This window comes from Rhinoderma darwinii, chromosome 2, assembly GCF_050947455.1.
Source record: "Rhinoderma darwinii isolate aRhiDar2 chromosome 2, aRhiDar2.hap1, whole genome shotgun sequence".
In the NCBI taxonomy this organism is placed as follows: domain Eukaryota; kingdom Metazoa; phylum Chordata; class Amphibia; order Anura; family Rhinodermatidae; genus Rhinoderma; species Rhinoderma darwinii.
In genome coordinates, this window is record NC_134688.1 from 302,097,107 (window position 1) to 302,115,310 (window position 18,204).

The 18,204-nt window shown below is 43.9% G+C and overlaps 1 protein-coding gene across 1 annotated transcript in view; it reads left to right on the forward strand.

Moving 5' to 3' along the window:
* Window positions 1–8,231: 8,231 nt before the first annotated feature.
* ITPR3 (inositol 1,4,5-trisphosphate receptor type 3) overlaps window positions 8,232–18,204 on the forward strand; it is a 244,458-nt gene continuing 234,485 nt past the window's right edge. Inside the window, exon 1 of the mRNA XM_075853510.1 lies at window positions 8,232–8,668. Coding sequence (XP_075709625.1) covers window positions 8,580–8,668 — 89 coding nt within the window. The 5' untranslated portion in view covers window positions 8,232–8,579. The remainder of the gene's footprint in view (window positions 8,669–18,204) is intronic.

Below are 18,204 nucleotides of genomic sequence, written 5' to 3' on the forward strand. Positions count from 1 at the left end.
AAATTCTGGCATTGTTTTTTAAGATTTTTTTTTACACCATTCACCACATGGAATAAATAATATAATATTTTCATAATTTAGGCCTTTAAGGTCACGGTGATACCAAATATGTATGGTTTATTTTTATTTTTTTAATAATAAAGTACTTGATAAGGGAAGAAGGGTGATTGTGTTTGTTTTATTTTATTACTTGAAACTTTTATTATACTTTTATTATACTTTTATTATATTTTTTACAACTTTTTTTTCACATCTTTTATACTTTGTTTTAAAACTTTTCTTTAGTCCCACTACGGGACTTGAAGGTCCAACTGTCAGATTTTTTTTCTAATACATTTTATTTTTTTAATACATTACCTATGTAGTGCAATGTATTAGATCTGTCAGTCATTCACTGACAGCAAGCCAATTAGGCTTTCGTAATGGCATAGTCGGAGGCCATAGTTAGGTCTCCTGTTGCCATAGTAGCAGTTGGCAGCACTGCGATTGCAGGGCAGAGCTGCCGATCTGCTGACAACCACAAAGATTCAGTGATCGCTTTCAATTGCTGCATCTAAGGGGTTAATGGCAGGGATCGGAGCTAGCTCCGGTTCCTGCCATTACAGGTGGATGTCAGCTGTAACATACAGCTGACATGCACTGGTGATGATGCTGGCTCATCTCCTGAGCCGGTGCGCTCTCCTGAGCCGGTGAAGTTTTCCGTGCTAGGCAGACTGGGAGGCCACTATTAGGCCTCTGGTTGCCATTGCAGCCACCGACACCCCGGGGATTTCACTGCTGGGGTGCCGATGAGCTGCATACACCTTAAGTGCAATGATCGCTTTTGACCGCTGCATTTAAGAAGTTAATGGTGGGGATCGAAGCTAACTTTGGTCCCCGCCATTACAGCAGGGTGTCAGCTGTAAGATACAGCTGACATCCAGGGATGATGGCACCGACTCAGCTTCTGAGCCGGTGCCATCCATTTGTCATAAGTATACAACATTTTGCGGAAAGCACTGGCTTTCCATGACGTATTCTTACGACAAATGTCGGGAAGGGGTTGAATATCCCTGACTCTTTGTTGTTGATCATATGTCTATTTTGTTATTGACCATATGTCTATCTTGTTATTGAGCATGTGTCTATTTTGTTCTACAAATGCCTCTCCCCATCACTTCAGTGTGATATATGCTGCTAGCTGTATTATATTTACCATATCATATTTCAGCGGGCGCGGATAGCTGTTATGCATATCTGTCACTTCCCCCTGTAGGTAATGTGCTTAATAAACACGGCAGTTTCTCCTGAACTGCCTTTTTTGTTAATGTATTTGTTTTTTTCTGATACTGCATTTGCTATCCCTAAATAGTGGTCTTCCCCTTTTCCCTTCGTGGTGACCCTGGACTCCTGCTTTTTCTACCTCCTCCGGAAGACCTCAGCGAGCATTTTTTTCTATCTCCATGGCTGACATCACTATAGCCTCCTTCAAAGCGAAGGGGCTGAACACCCTGGAAAAGCAGCCACAAATTCTACACCACCTTCACAAACATAAGGTACACACACATTGCCTGCTTTCAGGAGACACACTTCAAGGAAGGTCACGCCCCCACCATCAAACATAAATTCTACACACACTGGCACCTAAATAATAATTCCAGATCTTGTGGAGTTGCTATAGCACTTCACAAATCCCTCACCCACCAAATCATAAACTTCATAGCAGATCCTGAAGCTCGGTATATTATCCTATTTCTAAACATTGGCGGCCATGAGTCCACAGTGATTAATGCATATGCCCCCAAACAAGGCCAAGTTCCCTTCCTCATAAAACTCATAGACACCACCCTACAAATAGTGCAGGGGACTGTGGTGCTTTACGGAGACATTAATCTTACTTTAGATCCAACCGTGGATAATTCTACTGGTCGCTCCAATATAGCATTCAGTGCTATCAAAAAGGTGAAAAGCGCCCTTTTACAGCTTCAGCTCAGTGATACATGGTGCACTCAACATCCCTCTGACAAAGATTACAGCTTATATTCCCATCCGAATGGTACCTAAAGTCGCCTGGACTATATCCCTCTCAAACACCATGCCCTCTCCTGGATAACTTCGACGTCTATTGGCAATATTCTATGGTCAGATCATGCCCCCGTATACTGCACCCTTCAAATTGCTTTTCTCACTAAGTCCTCCTGGTCCTGGAGACTCAACGAGTCTCTACTCCTCGATGAGGTCTGCAATGCTGACCTGCTCAAAATGATAGAACATTTCTCCTCTGATCATGCACATGATACCACTTCTCCTGTGATGCAGTGGGAGGCTCTTTAATGTGTACTCCGGCGGTGTCCGTAAAAAACATAGGGATCGTCTTAAAAAAGAAAGGGCCCATTCCCTTAAAATTGTCCTTCAAAATATTAGCTCTCTTGAACTGGCTCATAAACATGCACTTTCCATCTTGATCCTGTGGGATATACAAAGTGCCTGCCAAGAAGCCAGACGTCTACTGGACTCGGCTCATAAACGCACCTTACAAATTTGTTGCAGAAAGTTCTATGAATCCCCGATGGCCCTCTAGTTCATACTACACCTGAAATTGCAGACTGCTTTCCCACCTTCTATTCTGACCTCGATAACCTCGGGCCCTCTGCCCATCCGCTGTCTGCGGTCCAGGACTCTTTTCCCTCCCCATTTACCTGTCTCTCCAGGGAGGCTTCTGACGAGATGGAAAAGGATTTTACTACTTCAGAACTTCTTGAAGTCATAACTGATCTCCCGGCGGGGAAGAGTCCTGGACCGAACGGCTATACCGCCAAGTTCTATAACATTAGTTGGACAACATTTAACTCTATTGCACCTGAAATCCTTTTCCCACCTAGTTCTACTTTAGCACATGTTGCTGTCCTCCCCGAACCAGGCAAGTATCCCCAACTATGCTCCAGTTATCGACCTATTTCTCTACTTAAAGGGAATGTGTTGCTAGCAAAACATGTATTTTTTTTTTTAGTTAAACAATTAGTGTGTGGGTGATTAAACATTGTTCTAATTTTTTTTATTTTTTTCACGGAAATATTATAAATTAGATTCTAATTTATAATATTTCCCAGTGCTGGTCACTAGATGGAGCAATTCCCAAAATTGCAGCATTGCATGTGGTAAAGCAACCACATTGCTTTTTGCTGCAAAATTGGGAAAAACTCACTCGCTCTAGTGAGCTCTGAGAATCCCCCCCTCCTTTATCCTGGCTAGTGCCGGGAGAAACGAGGAGATTGAACGGTCTAACCTCCTACACTGTGTGTCGCCATTTTTTGAGCTAACACATAGTGTAGTAGGTTAACATACACTAGTAAACACACAGTAAAACACTTACATACATAGAAATCACTTACCTGCTCCAGTCGCCGCCGCTCCCTCCGGTCCGTCCGCTCCGTCTGCTGCCGCTGCTCCATGTGCACAAGTCCGGAAGCCGCGACCGGAAGTAGTAATCTTACTGTCCGGCCGCGACTTCCGGTCGGCGCACAGTTCAACTTGGACTGTGTGGGAGCGGCGCATGCGCCGTTCCCACACAGACGGCGTACACCATAGTGGATGGAACGGGCCCCGTTCGCATTCACTATGGGACTGGAGCTGCCGTATTCCATGTCTGTATGTGTCGTTAATCGACACATACAGAAATGGAGTCAAAAATGGCAGCCCCATAGGGAAGAAAAAGTGTAAAAATAAAAAGTGAAACACAAACACACAAATAAATATAAAAGTTTTTAATAAAAGACTAAAATCAAAGTGATGTTAAAAAAAAAAAATTCGTGACACTATTCCTTTAACGTGGACCTCAAAATCGACACCAAATTATTAGCTAACAGATTGAACAAGCAATTACCTAGGCGACTGCACCAGGATCAAGTGGGGTTCGTGCCTGGTCGGTGAGGCACGCGATAATACACTCAAAACTTTGGATATTATTCACTGTGCCCAAACTCAGAAACTTCCTTTCATGATTCTATCCCTAGATGCCGAGAAGGCATTTGATAGAATATCATGGCCCATATCTCCGCCATACCCTTCAACACTACGCTAGGCCCATCTCTTACCCAAAATGTATTAGCCCTTTACCAATCCCCTTCCGCCCAATTAAAAATCAATGGCTCCCTCTCTGCTCCCTTTACTATTCATAATGGAACCAGACAGGCGGTGTGGAATATAAGTGCTCAGCATTTGCTGATGAGTAACTGGTTTACCTCACAAATCCGCTATATCTCTCCCCTCGCTGATGTCTGAACTGTCCCGTTTTGGAACATGGTCCAAGTTTAAGATCAACCTTTCTAAATCGGAAGCTTTAAACATATCCCTTTTGCCCTCAACTCCTTTAAAGTTACTTCCCGTTTTCCTGGCCTACTGTAATAACTTATCTCGGAATTCGAATAATAAATTACCTTTCCCTATTGTTCGCAAATAACTTTATCTTCCTACTGTCCAAATTTCACACAGATCTCACGTCTTAGAACAAAAATGAATTCACATGGTTTGACCGTATGATTATTATAAAAATGACTCTTCTCCCTAGATTATTGTCCCTCCTGTGGATGATCCCCATCTCCATCCCATCCTCCTTTTGGTTGTGTGACCATCAATGCTTTGAGTCCTTCATATGGTGCTCAGGCCGTCCTCGCATAAGTAGGACAATTCTTACTCGATCCAGAGGTGCAGATGAGGTTGGTCTACCGGACTATCGTCTCTACCACCTTGTGGCTTCCCACACACGTGTCCTTGACTTTTTCCATAACAACCAATCCAATATATGGGTTCGCCTAGCCCAACAACTTTGCACCCATGCCATGTCCACCCACCCGGAGGGAACTGGAAAACACTAGACCATTTGCAAGGACAAACTTAAGGTAACACGACAAGGCTCAGGCAAGGATCAAGAGGGCAGAGCCCCTTTTATAGTCCAGAAGCATTCTGGGCTAAATGCAGTTATTCTGCTAATGTGCGCATACTGGCCCTTTAAGGTCGTGCACGCGCAGGCTTGCGCGCCCTGCGGGAGACAGTGTCCGGACCAGGAAGTGAGTGCCGGCGTCTCCCAGGAGGGAGATGCAGCCGGGAACTCGCTCGTCCATGGCCGCGGCCGTCAGAGTGTAAGTCAGGACGATGGTCCGCAGCCATAGACGTTACAGGAGCCTCCATCGCAGATGTGAATTAGGCCTGGGAGCGTTAAACGTGGCCAACCACATGATGTACCGTAACAAAAAACGTGAGTCATCAGACCAGGCCTCCTCCCATTGTTTCATGGTCCATTTCTGATGCTCACATGCCCATTGTAGGTGCTTTTGGTGTTGGACAGTGATCAGTATGGGCATTCTGCCTGGTCTGTGGTAACCCAGACCCAAACGAAGCAAGCTGTGATGCACTGTGTTCCAGCACCTTTCTATCATAGCCAGCAGTAACTTATTCAGCAATTTTTGCTATAGTAGCTCTTCTGTGGGATCCGACTAGATGGGCTAGGGTTGGCTCCCCACAAGAATCAATGGGTGTATATAACCCTGTTGCTGGTTCACCGGTTGTCCTTCCTTGGACCACTTTTCTTAGGTACTAACCACTGCATACCGGGTACACCCAAGTCCAGGACTAATAAACAATTTTCAGGAGGATGTGTCTCTACACAGTGTGATGCTATCAGCGATGGGTGGAGCAGGGCCTGCCTTAGGGGTGTGCGACCTGTGCCATTGCACAGGGCGCATCACTCCAGCAGGTGGAAGGGGTTGCTGCAATGGCTCCCTTCCCCTGCTTGTTTCAGAAGCGCCCGATCTCGGCGACTCAGAATCCGCTTTCCGCCCGGGCGCTTCTTCACTCAGTGGCGTCTCTCCTGCTCTAGAAGCCATAGTGGCTGCTAGCGGCGACACCAGGCTAGTGGTTCTGCCGTGCCACCCGTCGGGACAGGACCCCACATGGCCGGCGGTACCGCTGGCAGCCGCTGTGGCTGCTACAGCGGTAACAACTACACTATAGCAGAGGGAGCAGGGACGTATCTCCCTGCTCTGCTATCTACTAGCGCCACTGTAGATCCCTGAAGGAGCAGAATCCCAGTGTGGCTGGGGATTACGCTCATGGACCGAGCACTTGATGTCTCTGTCCATATATGGACAGTGACATCAGGGGCAACTCCTGGAGTGGAATCCCCGGTCACAGCACCAGCAAAGCTGTGGACGGGGATTCCGCTTCAGGAGTTGCCCTTGATGTCACTGTCCATATATGGACAGAGACATCAAGCGGAGCGCTCCAGGAGCGGATTCCCCGGCCACAGGGGGATTCCACTCCTTCAGGGAGCTTCAGTGGTGTTATCTATAGGAAGGGGGGCTTTGTGGCACTGCCTACAGGGGGCTGTGCGACACTACCTATAGGGGGCTGTGCGACACTGCCTACAGGGTGCTGTGTGGCACTACCTACAGGGTGCTGTGTGGCACTACCTACAAGGGGGCTGTGTGGCACTACCTACACGGGGCTGTGGGGCACTATTTACAGGGTGCTGTGTGGCACTACCTACAAGGGGGATGTGTGGCACTACCAACCAGGGGGCTGTGTGGCACTACCTGCCAGGGGGATGTGTGGCATTACCTCCACACTTCGTATAGGGTACCTGTTGTAGCTCGGACAGTAGTAAGGCAGGCTCGGCTGGGACTAGAAAGCGGGTAGACGTCAGGCGTGGAGCAGCAGGACAGGCGTAGATACAGCACAGCACGACTACAGCTCAGCACGGCACTAGATCAGGATAGCACGGAATACAGTCAATGGGTGCGTGAAAATCACGCGCAGCACACGGAAGCACTTCCGTGTCGTGCGTGATTCGCGCAACAGAAGATAAAGAAATGAAGGAAAAAATAAAAGCACTTCCTTCAATTATTTTTCTAAACATCAAAACCGCGTGTCATAAGCATGGCATATGCGTGAAAATCACGCAGCCCCGAAGCAAACACTGATGACACACGGAACTGCAAGGCGCGCAAAACGCTGTGTTTTTTTCGCTCGCAAAACACACACGTTCGTGTGAATGAGGCTTAAGTGTGTATCTGAGGTAGGGTAATTAGATTGTGAGCCCCATTGGGGACAGGGATTAATCTAAAAAGAGCCCATTTTTGTACAGCGGTGTGGAATATGTTGGCGTTATAAAAGCAAGTTTTTGAAAATTCTGGATTGGCCTAAAGTTATTTAAAGGGATATTCCCATATTTTAGGCATTTATATCATATCCACAGGACCCTTACCTATAAAGAGAATGGGGGTCCGATAACCCCTTTTTACCGACTCGTAGCTGCCACATTTTCTATACACTACAACAGGGCTGTCAACCTGACTTTTATTATTTTCTGGACAATTTAGCAAAAAATCCCAAACAGCCAACATTTTTTTACGGACAAATTGGAAAACCATAACGAATAATAAAGATTATTAGTAATATATGTCTCTATTTCAGAATACTGATATATTAGCAGCCTTTACTGTCTACTTTGATGCCAATTTTCATCGAAAACCAACTGGGACAAGGCTTAATTCAACTGCGTTTAATTCAGGATGCGCTTTTCTATCTAAATTCAATGAGAAATCAGTGGCTTAAGATCACGTGGCCCTTTCAAATAAGCAGTTACTTGGTGGGGGGGCTAGAAGAAAAAAATAAAACGCGTCAGAATCTGTGAGTCGCCTGCAATCTAACTTTAATGTCAGCCGCAGTTTTTTGGGCAGATGACAGGTTCTCTTTAACATATCTTCTGCCAACTTTTATGCCAGTTTCTACACACATAACCATTTTGGACCCGGCTGGATATATATAAATTATACACTATATATGCAGAATCAAATGTGCGACCTGGACCACTTAACCCTTTGAATACATCAGTTATTGATTCATATGGTAAAAAGTGCTACCTCTGCACATTTTGAGGGTAATTTTCATATTTGTTGCACTTTAGGACATACGGAATTCAACGCAGGGGCCTTCTCAAGTGTAAAATCGGTTGGCCAAAATTGAAAATGCAAGTTGCCATACACATTTTCGTGCCCAATGCAACTTTGTACCAAGTTGTTGAAATGTGTATTTACAGCATTTTGTGTCCCAGAAAGTGACAAGTCAGTTTTCTGTGTGGATAATACCGGCTGAGTAACCAGTTGCAGCTACAGTCTGCAAACTGTCACACATGGGCCACATGCAAAGTAGAAAGGAAGGGCATGGAGAGGGTTAACCCAGGCTCTGTGGAGAAAATGCCGGGGTGTGTCTGCTGTAGACACTATTTGCATTACCGAAAACTTCCTGGTTATGTACAGGTGAAGAGAGAGACAGTAAGGGAAGGAGGAGGGAGAGAGGGCTGTACTCACAGCTCAGACCGGGAAAAGACGAAGGAGCAGCCGCTCACTGGGCATAGGAGTGCTGCCAGGGAGAACAGAAGGAGTCATTCATGTGAGGCAGCTCCTGCATACACCAAGTACAGGCGGCCGCTGCCACACTGCCACACCAGCAGAGACTCCCTATGTGAGAGGGGTAACTGTAGAGGAAGACGTGAGGAGAGTGGCGCCAGCTTCTGCACCCTCTACAAAGTGCCCAGCTAAACCATGAGTGACAAGTCCAGCTTCCTGCACATTGGGGACATCGTCTCCCTGTACGCTGAGGGGACGGTATGCGGCTTCATCAGCACCTTGGGGTAAGTGGCACCGTTGTGACCAAGTGTGTCAGCTGCCCGTACAGTGGCACAATGTGAATGAGCCCGTTCGGGTGTACAGTAGGGCAGCTCATGTTGTCTAAAGTCGGGTGTATAACAATAAAAGATAGTTTAGGAGTCTGGTAGAAGTAATAGTGATGTCATTGTATGCTGACTTCCTACTGACTTTCCAGAGAAGAGCTGTGAAATAATAGAGATTATGAATGACTGTGAATCCGCACTCTTTATGCCTATCACACAGGATGTCAGGTTTATTTTAATATTTGATGAAGATCCGGCCACTATTTGACACTTCTATAGTTCACGCCGTCAAGTAAAAATCATCTATGTCAATTTATATCATTTATGTTTATTGTGGGGTTTAGGCGTTTAAATGACTTCTGCTCCATAAAGTGAGGCCAACAACCCTTGTGTAAGTTACGGTCAAGGCAAAATATAAATTTTTTGTCAAATCTTCAGAAAATTGCGCATTGTATGTTGAGTTTTCGAAAAAAGGCCACGTGATGAGGTGCAAATTATGACTGAACTGTCTATGAATGTTATAAGATGAAGCCCATAGGAATACATTGAGATTGCATGACATTTCTATGCAACTGCCGCATGACAAGTAGAATAAAAGTGACCCGGGGCCAAACAAAAAAGTTCTACACCTGTCACATGCAAACGCTTGCTATTAAAATTGTGGAGTATTCATTTAGTGGAAGGTGAAATTTGATCTTTTATGGTATGTAACCCCCATCTTGAGGTCATCTGTGGTACCCACTTTTAAGATGGGGCTACACTGGACTTTTTATCATTATTCTACCAAAAAAAAACAAAAAACTTTTCTGAGCGATTTTAAAAAGTAGCTACTTCATTTCCTCCATAGAGTAATATGAAAATCTTTTGAAGATCGCTCATTCATGTTTTCAGTATCTGGTGGAAAAAAGTTTTAATAAAAACTGCAATAAATTCTGCAATTTGGATTTAAGACTAACTTAAAGTATAATATATTCCCGGTCAAGAGAATAATGTAACAGGAAATTAGTTGCCTATTTTTTATTTGTTTTTAAAGCTAAGTTCACTCTAAGACATCCTAATATTAGCCAGAGATGAAATCCATAAGACAGAGCGGCTTCTGCTTGAATAAAATAATACAGCTTTTACATGGACCTATGTGTCTCATTGGTGACCGACTATAAACAAACCCTATGTAGTCTAGAGCCCCGTTCACATGTTCAGGATTTGTTGAGGATTTTGCCCGCTAACATTTGGCATTCAATGTGAATGGGGTTTTTGAACTCCATTTACAGGCAGCAGAAAAAAATCCCAGTAGAATAAAAAATAATTCACGAGAATTAGTAGCATGCTACTTATTCTTGTGGAATCCGCACAGAACAGCCGGCGGATTAACTCCACGCAGATTAGCCTCATTGAATGGTGCTACTCCCCATGTGGATCGCGGCACATCAAAATGCACTTCTGTGGCAGAGTGTCAGCCTCGGATTTCTGCCACGGATCCTCTAGTAAATACCCCATTTGATAATGGCAGATTCGACACGTGTTTACGTACCCTAACCCTGCATCATGTGTAAGGGTCCTCTTACACGGCCATGTAAACGAGGGCCGATCAACGCGACAGCTCGTCGATTGGCGCTCGTTTTCTCCTTTCACAAAAAGCTATGGGTGGGGACGAGCGCTCGCTTTACACAGGGAGATGTGCTGCCAAAAACGATAATATTTTCGGCTGCATAAACAGTACAATCAGCCGATGTGTGATCGTTTGCTCGTTCAGCCGCTGATCGTTTCCCTGTTCACACAGGGCAATGATCAGGAACGAGCGTTCTGTGAACGCTCGTTTGCCGTTAATTGGCCGGTGTAAGGCCATGTTAAGACGTGGCGGAATTGCTGTTGAATTCCGCTGCGGACAGTCCGCAGTGGAATTCTGCAGCAGCCGTTTTTTACATTTGGTTCTATACATTTTTAGGAAACTTAGTTCAGACGTTGCGGAAAATAACTGTGCGTAAATTAGGCTGCAGTGCAGATTTTTCCCTTCATGCTTATTATGTTGCGGAGAAGAAGTGGAATTTCACTGCAGTTTTCAGCCTATGCAAAAACTGAAATCTGTGGCAAGTCCGCTGTGATATCTGCAATGTGTGAATTACCTCTCAAATATGCAAATGTTGGTGCAGATTCGTTGCGTAATTGCCCCAAATCTGCACCAACATTTGTAGCTGAAAAATTCCTGTGAATGTGGCCTAAAAAGGCCTTTACTCCTTGCCATTAGCCTCCACCGTCTGTGTGTAGAAATCATAGCCTTTCAATCAGGCAAATTTGTGTATAGTGAAGCCTCCCCAAAAGACCACCACTTTGAGAAGATCTCCCACTTATTCAGACCACATTTCTTGTCACAGATTTTTTTTCCCACCATATACTATGCATCTTCTATAAGAAGACCACCCATCTAGGAGACCACTTTTCACTGCAATCGTGGGTGGTTCTCTAAAAGATACCAATCCTATCCCCGGCGATTCAGCACTGACGCTTCAGCGGCACTCCTGGTGATTGTTTACAATCACGTAGCTTGTGTCTGCTGCAGCCAATCAGAGGGCTCAGCGGGACTTAGCGGTTATGTGTTGCAATTCTGAGCCCCCCTGAGCCCTCTGATAGGCTGCCCCGAATCCCGAATAATACAATATCAATGCCAGGAACTATGTTTTAAGTGTTCTAATAGCAGGCAGGGTACTTGGAAGTTCTAAGCGTATGTGCACACGACCTCTTTTTAGACGTAATGGAGGCGTTTTACGCCTCGAATAACGCTAGAAAAGAAGGCTGCAATACGTCAGCAAACATCTGCCCATTGCTTGCAATGGGTCTTACGATGTTCTGTGCAGACGAGCTGTCATTTTACGCGTCGCTGTCAAAATACGGTGCGTAAAATGACGGCTCGTCAAAAGAAGCGCAGGACACTTCTCGGGACGTTTTTTGGAGTTGTTTTCTCATAGACTCTATTGAAAACAGCTCCAAAAACTTCCGTAAATAACGCAGCGAAATACGCAAGTTGCTCAAAAAACTTCTGAAAATCCCTTGAAAACAGTTCCGTATTTTGAGAAGTTTTTGACTCTGCGTGTGAACATACCCTAAGACAGAGTGGGAATACGGGTGTTTTGGAAAGTGTGTAGGTGTTAGCATTCTGCAGTGCGACCGCACAGTGAGTAAACAGTGAGTATTCCGCTAATATTTGGATAGAGCACTGCACAATGACTTTAAAGGGTGCGGTGCTCAGATAGTGTGCCATAAAACATATGCACATGTATCTTTGTAATACTATAAGTCTGCAATTGTTTGTGTGTAAAAGAGGACCTGTCACATCTCTGGACATGTCTATGTATTCCCCATAAAAGTAACAATTCTGGAACATTTTTTCTTAGAACTCTACATTGTGCTATTCCTCTTATTCCTCCTAGAAATTTATGAGTAAATTGACAGCTGTGTGTTACCATTCCTCTTGCTAAAGTGGTCTGTGTTCCTACTCCAGTTGAATACTGTTGCATTGATTGGACATTGTCAGTCTGTGTAGCCCCTTAAGGACTGAGCCATTTTTTTTATTTTTCATTTTTGTTTTTCACTCCCCGCCTTCGAAGAGCCATATTTTTTTTTTCTTTTTAAGTCAAGAGAGTGGTGTGAGGGCTGATTTTTTTTAAAGGAAGGAATTGTAGTTTCTATTCGCACCATTTAAAGTACTATATAATGTACTGGGAAACGGTAAAAAATACTTGTGGGCTGAAATTGGAAAAAACTGTGATTCCTACATTTTTTTTTGGGCTTTCGTTTTTACGGCTTTCACCATGCGGTAAAACCCAAAAATTAACTTTATTCTGCGGTTCAATACGATTACGGTTATACCAAATTTATATCGATTTTTTTTTATATTTGAAAACCAATTTTGTTAATTTTTTTTTACATTAAATGGGAAAAGGTTTTTTTTTCTTAAACTTTTCATTAAAATTGTTTTTTACTACTAATAACTTTATTAAACTTTTTTTTACACATTTTATTAGCCCCTTAGGGGACTTGAACTAGTGATTGTTGGATCGCTGGTACAATACACTGATAATACTAATATTCTGCAGTATATAGTCATTTTTACAGGCTTCTGTTAAGTCGTGCCAGAGGCAGGGCTTAACAGAGGCAGAGTGAAAGCAGTCCTGGGGGCTTTCATTAGGCCCCTGGGCTGCCATGACAACCATCGGCACACCCGATCACGTTGTGGGGGCGCCGATGAGCCGTAAGAGGGGGCCGCCACTCTCTTTTCATCGCCTCATGCTGTGGTCGCGATTGACTGCAGCATTTGAGGGGTTAAACGGCCAGGAACAGTGCGATCCCTGTTCCTGGTCGTTAGTCCCGAGTGTCAGCTATAAAACACAGCTGACCCCGCAGCGTATGGAGCGCGCTCAGGCCATGAGCGCACTCGAAACTTTCACACGCTTACTAAAAAACTTCTGAAAATACGGAGCTGATTTCAGAGAAAACGGCCTCTGATTTTCAGGCGTTTTTGAAGCTGAAAATGAAGCTTCTTTTCAGGTGTTTTTCATAGTGTTTAATCAGCTCCAAAAAACGCCTCAAGAAGTGACATGCACTTCTTTTTACGCTCCGTTTTTTTAAAACAGCGGTGTAAGACAACGCCCTGTGTGAACTAAATGCTGTTTTTCCCATTGGGCAGATGTTTGTAGGCTCCATTTTTTCAGCCACTTTTCGAGGCGTAAACGCCCCGAAATGCGCCTGAAAACACTGCGTGTGAACATACTCTAACACTTAACATGTACATGATAATGCGTTAAGGGTTTGGACACCCCCCAACTGGTAACATCCAGTTGTCAATATATCCATACATTTCTAGGAGGAATAACCGAGGAATGGTACAACATAGAGTTCTAAGAAAAGATGCTCCAGAATTGGTGTTTCATGGGAAATACAATTATTTACTAAGACAGACATACCTAGAGGGATGTATTGATATGATATATTGTCCTTAAGCTGGCCATAGCCATTGCATATTTGTCAGAGCACCCCATTGATTTCAATGGGAACCACAAACAGTCAGATCTCCAAATAGGAGCCAAATAGACCGATAGAAACAACAATGTGAAAGGGTGGATCTGTCTGTTCCTTAGGTCGTCCCCAGGGGTGTGTCTGGTTGTGCCATATTACACTAAGGGTATGTTCACACGGCTTATTTTCGTCCGTTTTTCAAACAGCGGAAAAATTGGAAGCAGAACGCCTCCAAACATCTGCCCATTGATTTCAATGGGAAAAAAGTCGTTCTGCTCCGACGGGCCGTTTTTTTACGCGGCCGTTTTGCAAAACGGCCGCGTAAAAAAAAGGTTGCGTAAAAAAACGGCCACGAAAAAGAAGTGCAGGTCACTTCTTGGGACTTTTTGGAGCCGTTTTTCATTGACTCTATAGAAAAACAGCTAAAAAAACGCTGCGAAAAATGCGAGTTGCTAAAAAAACTTCTGAAAATCAGAGGCTGTTTTCCCTTGAAAACAGCTCCGTATATTCAGACGTTTTTGGTTAAGCGTGTGAACATACCCTTACTCTATTAAAATAAAGGCAGAAAGTGCATGTTTAGGCCAGATTCACACGAGCGTGTGCGTTTTGCGCGCAAAAGGTCCATAAAAGCTCCGTGTGTCAGCAGCGTATGATGCGTGGCTGCGTGATTTTCGTGCAGCCGCCATCATTATGACACTCTGTTTTTATGTTTGTAAACAGAAAAGCACGTGGTGCTTTTCTGTTTTCATTAATAATTTTGACTACTGTAGCGCACATCACGCGCGGCACACGGAAGTGCGTCCGTCTGCCGTTCGCGGTTTTCACGCACCCATTCACTTCAATGGGTGCGTGATGCACGAAAAACGGGCAAATATAGGACATGTCGTGAGTTTTACGCAGCGGACATACGTTGCGTGAAAATCACTGACAGTCTGAAAGGCCCCATAGACTAACATAAGTCCGTTCGAGGCGCGTGAAAATCACGTGTGTTGCACGGACGTATTATACGTTCGTCTGAATAAGCCCTAAGGTGGAGTCTTGGGTCATACGCCTGACAACTATACGATGTCTATTGCAGCGTTAGGCCATGAGACCCTAGAAATACAGGTCACACAATTCTTTCCTAGTTAATACCCTACCCTACTGTATAATTCTATTGAATTTGTCTATCTGGCTGACCATGATTTAGATCTCAAAAGGCCTTAGACAACTTAATATCATGGGCTAACCTTTCAGGTTATAGCAAAGTATCTTTACAACCCCTATATATGTACATTTGAACATCAGACAGCTAGGACTCGTGCACACGACCGTGTTTTTTTTCAGTGTGCTATCTGCATTTTTTTTCAGATAGCACACTGACCCATTCATTTCTATTAGGCCTCATGCACACGACTGTAGCCATGTGCACGGCCGTGATTTTCGGGTCGGCCGTGGGTGGAATGTCACATCGCGGGCCGTGTACATGGCCGCGGCCATTATTTGCTATGAGCCCGGACCGCAGAACACATGTCAGTTCTTTCTGCGGACCGGGCTCCTGGGCCATGCACGGACCGTGGAAACCAAGGTTGTGTGTATCGGCCCATAGCATTTTCGGGGGAATTGCAGCCGCAAAAGCACGTTCGTGTGCATGGGGCCTTAGACTATGCACACATCATTGTTTTTTGCAGTTTTGTTCCGTAAATTATAGAATATGTCCTATCTCTGTCCGTTTTTGCAGACCCGTGCCACCATTCATGTCTATGGGTTCTCAATAATATCTGACCGCACATTGTAGTTATCCTTTTGCGGATATGTTGCTAGCAAACACCTGGGAAATCACATTAGCTTCCTATGAGTGCGGACTGCGAAATACGCATGACACACGGCAACAACACGGCCGTAATATACGGAACGGTTTCGGTAGCAACTCCGAGGCATTACGGACCCAAATACTGACACTAGGATTCGTAGTTTGCGGGCCGATCAACGGTCGTGTGCTTAAGGCCTTAATAGTTTTCTGCTATAAAACACTCTGGTAATAATAAGCATGCGATTTGCGCTCATAAGCCATGTATCTTGCAATATATGAGCAACCATTAATCCTTATGTGTTGGGTACAATGCTTTCATTGTGATCTATATTTACCAGCAGGCAGAAAGGTATGTTCAGTTCCGCTTCTTTTCTCCTTATTTGGCACCTGAACTTCCAGTAAGATTTTCCGTGGCCTGTTAAAAAAGCCTGATTCTTTCTAGTGGTGCCATAGATGTCTCTTGAATGGGTTAAGGAAAGTTCTGTCTCTGTGCCTTGCAGATAAAGAGAGGAAATGAAGTGGGGGGGGGGGGGGGGGTAAAGAGGCTGGAGACTCAGTGTTCCTTGTCCTGTCATCCAGTCATTGCCATAGGGATCAGCTGAACTCATTTTTGTAAAAGTGACATTTTTTTGATCTAAAGAAGCCAACTTTTTTCTGGCTTAATCATTAGAAGACAGCAGAAGACATATACCGTATATATTTCTGAGCGTTTAGTGGCAGGCATAATAACCCGGTCGTTCTATTCTGCCTAGTATGATACAGTGACTTTTTTATGTCACCTTTGTAGTAATAACATGTTATGTCACAGAACCTACTTTCAGGCCTCTGCTTATTTGTCCCATGCATTTTAACCCCTTCCCTCTTTAGCCACTTTTGACCTTCCTGACCGAGCCTCATTTTTCAAATCTGACATCTGTCACTTTATGTGGTAATAACTCCGGAATGCTTTCACCTATCCAAGCGATTCTGAGATTGTTTTCTCGTGACACATTGGACTTTATGTTACTGGCAAAATTTGCTCGATATGTTCAGCATTTAATTGTGAAAAACACCAAAATTTAGCGAAAAATTGCAAAAATTAGCATTTTTCTCAATTTAAATGTATCTGCTTGTAAGACAGGCAGTTATACCACACAAAATTGTTTCTAATTAACATCACCCATATGTCTACTTTAGATTGGCATCGTTTTTTGAACATCCTTTTATTTTTCTATGACCTCACAAGGCTTAGAACTTTAGCAGCAATTTCTCACATTTTCAAGAAAATTTCAAAAGGCCATTTTTACAGGGGCCAGTTCAGTTGTGAAGTGGCTTTGAGGGCCTTATATATTAGAAACCCCCAAAAAGTCACCCCATTTTAAAAACTTCACCCCTCAAAGTATTCAAAACAGCATTTAGAAAATGTCTTAACCCTTTACACATGTCACAGGAATTAAAGCAATGTAGAGGTGAATTTTACAAATTTCATATTTTTTTGCAGAAATAAATTTTTAGTACAATTTTTTTTATAACACAGAAGGTTTTACCAGAGAAATGCAACTCAATATTTGTTGCCCAGTTTCTGCAGTTTTAGGAAATATCCCACATGTGGCCGTAGCGTGCTACTGGAATGAAGCACAGGCCTCAGAAGCAAAGGAGCACCTGGTGGATTTTGGGGCCTTATTTTTGTTAGAATAAATTTTAGGCACCATGTCAGGTTTGAAGGGCTCTTGCGGTGCCAAAACAGTCAAAATCCCCCAAAAGTGACCCCATCTGGGAAACTACACACCTCAAGGAAATTATCTAGGGGTACAGTGAGCATTTTGACCGCACAGCTTTTTTACAGAAATTATTAGAAGTAGGCCGTGAAAATTAAAATCAACATTTCTTCAAAGAAAATGTAGGTTTAGCGATTTTTTTTCTCATTTTCACAAAGACTAAAGGAGAAAAAGCACCGTAAAATTTGTAAACCAATCTCTCCCGAGTAAAACAATACCCCACATGTGGTAATAACCGGTTGTTTGGACACACGGCAGGGCTGAGAAGGGAAAGAGCGCTATTTGGCTTTTGGAGCTCAAGTTTAGCAGGAATGGTTTGCGGAGGCCATGTCACATTTACAAAGCCCCTGAGGGGACAAAACAGTGGAAACCCCCCACAAGTGACCCCATTTCGGAAACTACGCCCATTGAGGAAATTATCTAGGGGTATAGTGAGCGTTTTGACCCAACAGGTTTTTTGCATAAATTATTGGAAATAGGCCCTGAAAATGACAATCTAAATTTTTTCAAAGAAAATGTAGGTTTAGCTAATTTTTTCTCATTTCCACAAGGACTGAAGGAGAAAAAGCACCGTAAAATTTGTAAACCAATCTCTCCCGAGTAAAACAATGCCCCACATGTGGTAATAAACGGTTGTTTGGAGACACGGCAGGGCTGAGAAGGGAAAGAGCGCTATTTGGCTTTTGGAGCTCAAGTTTAGCAGGAATGGTTTACGGAGGCCATGTCACATTTACGAAGTCCCTGAGGAGACAAAACAGTGGAAACCCCCCCACAAGTGACCCCATTTTGGAGACTACACCCATTGAGGAAATTATCTAGGGGTATAGTGAGCTTTTTGACCCCACATGTTTTTTGCAGAAATTATTGGAAGTAGGCCCTGAAAATAAAAATCAACATTTTTTCAAAGAAAATGTAGGTTTAGCTTATTTTTACTCATT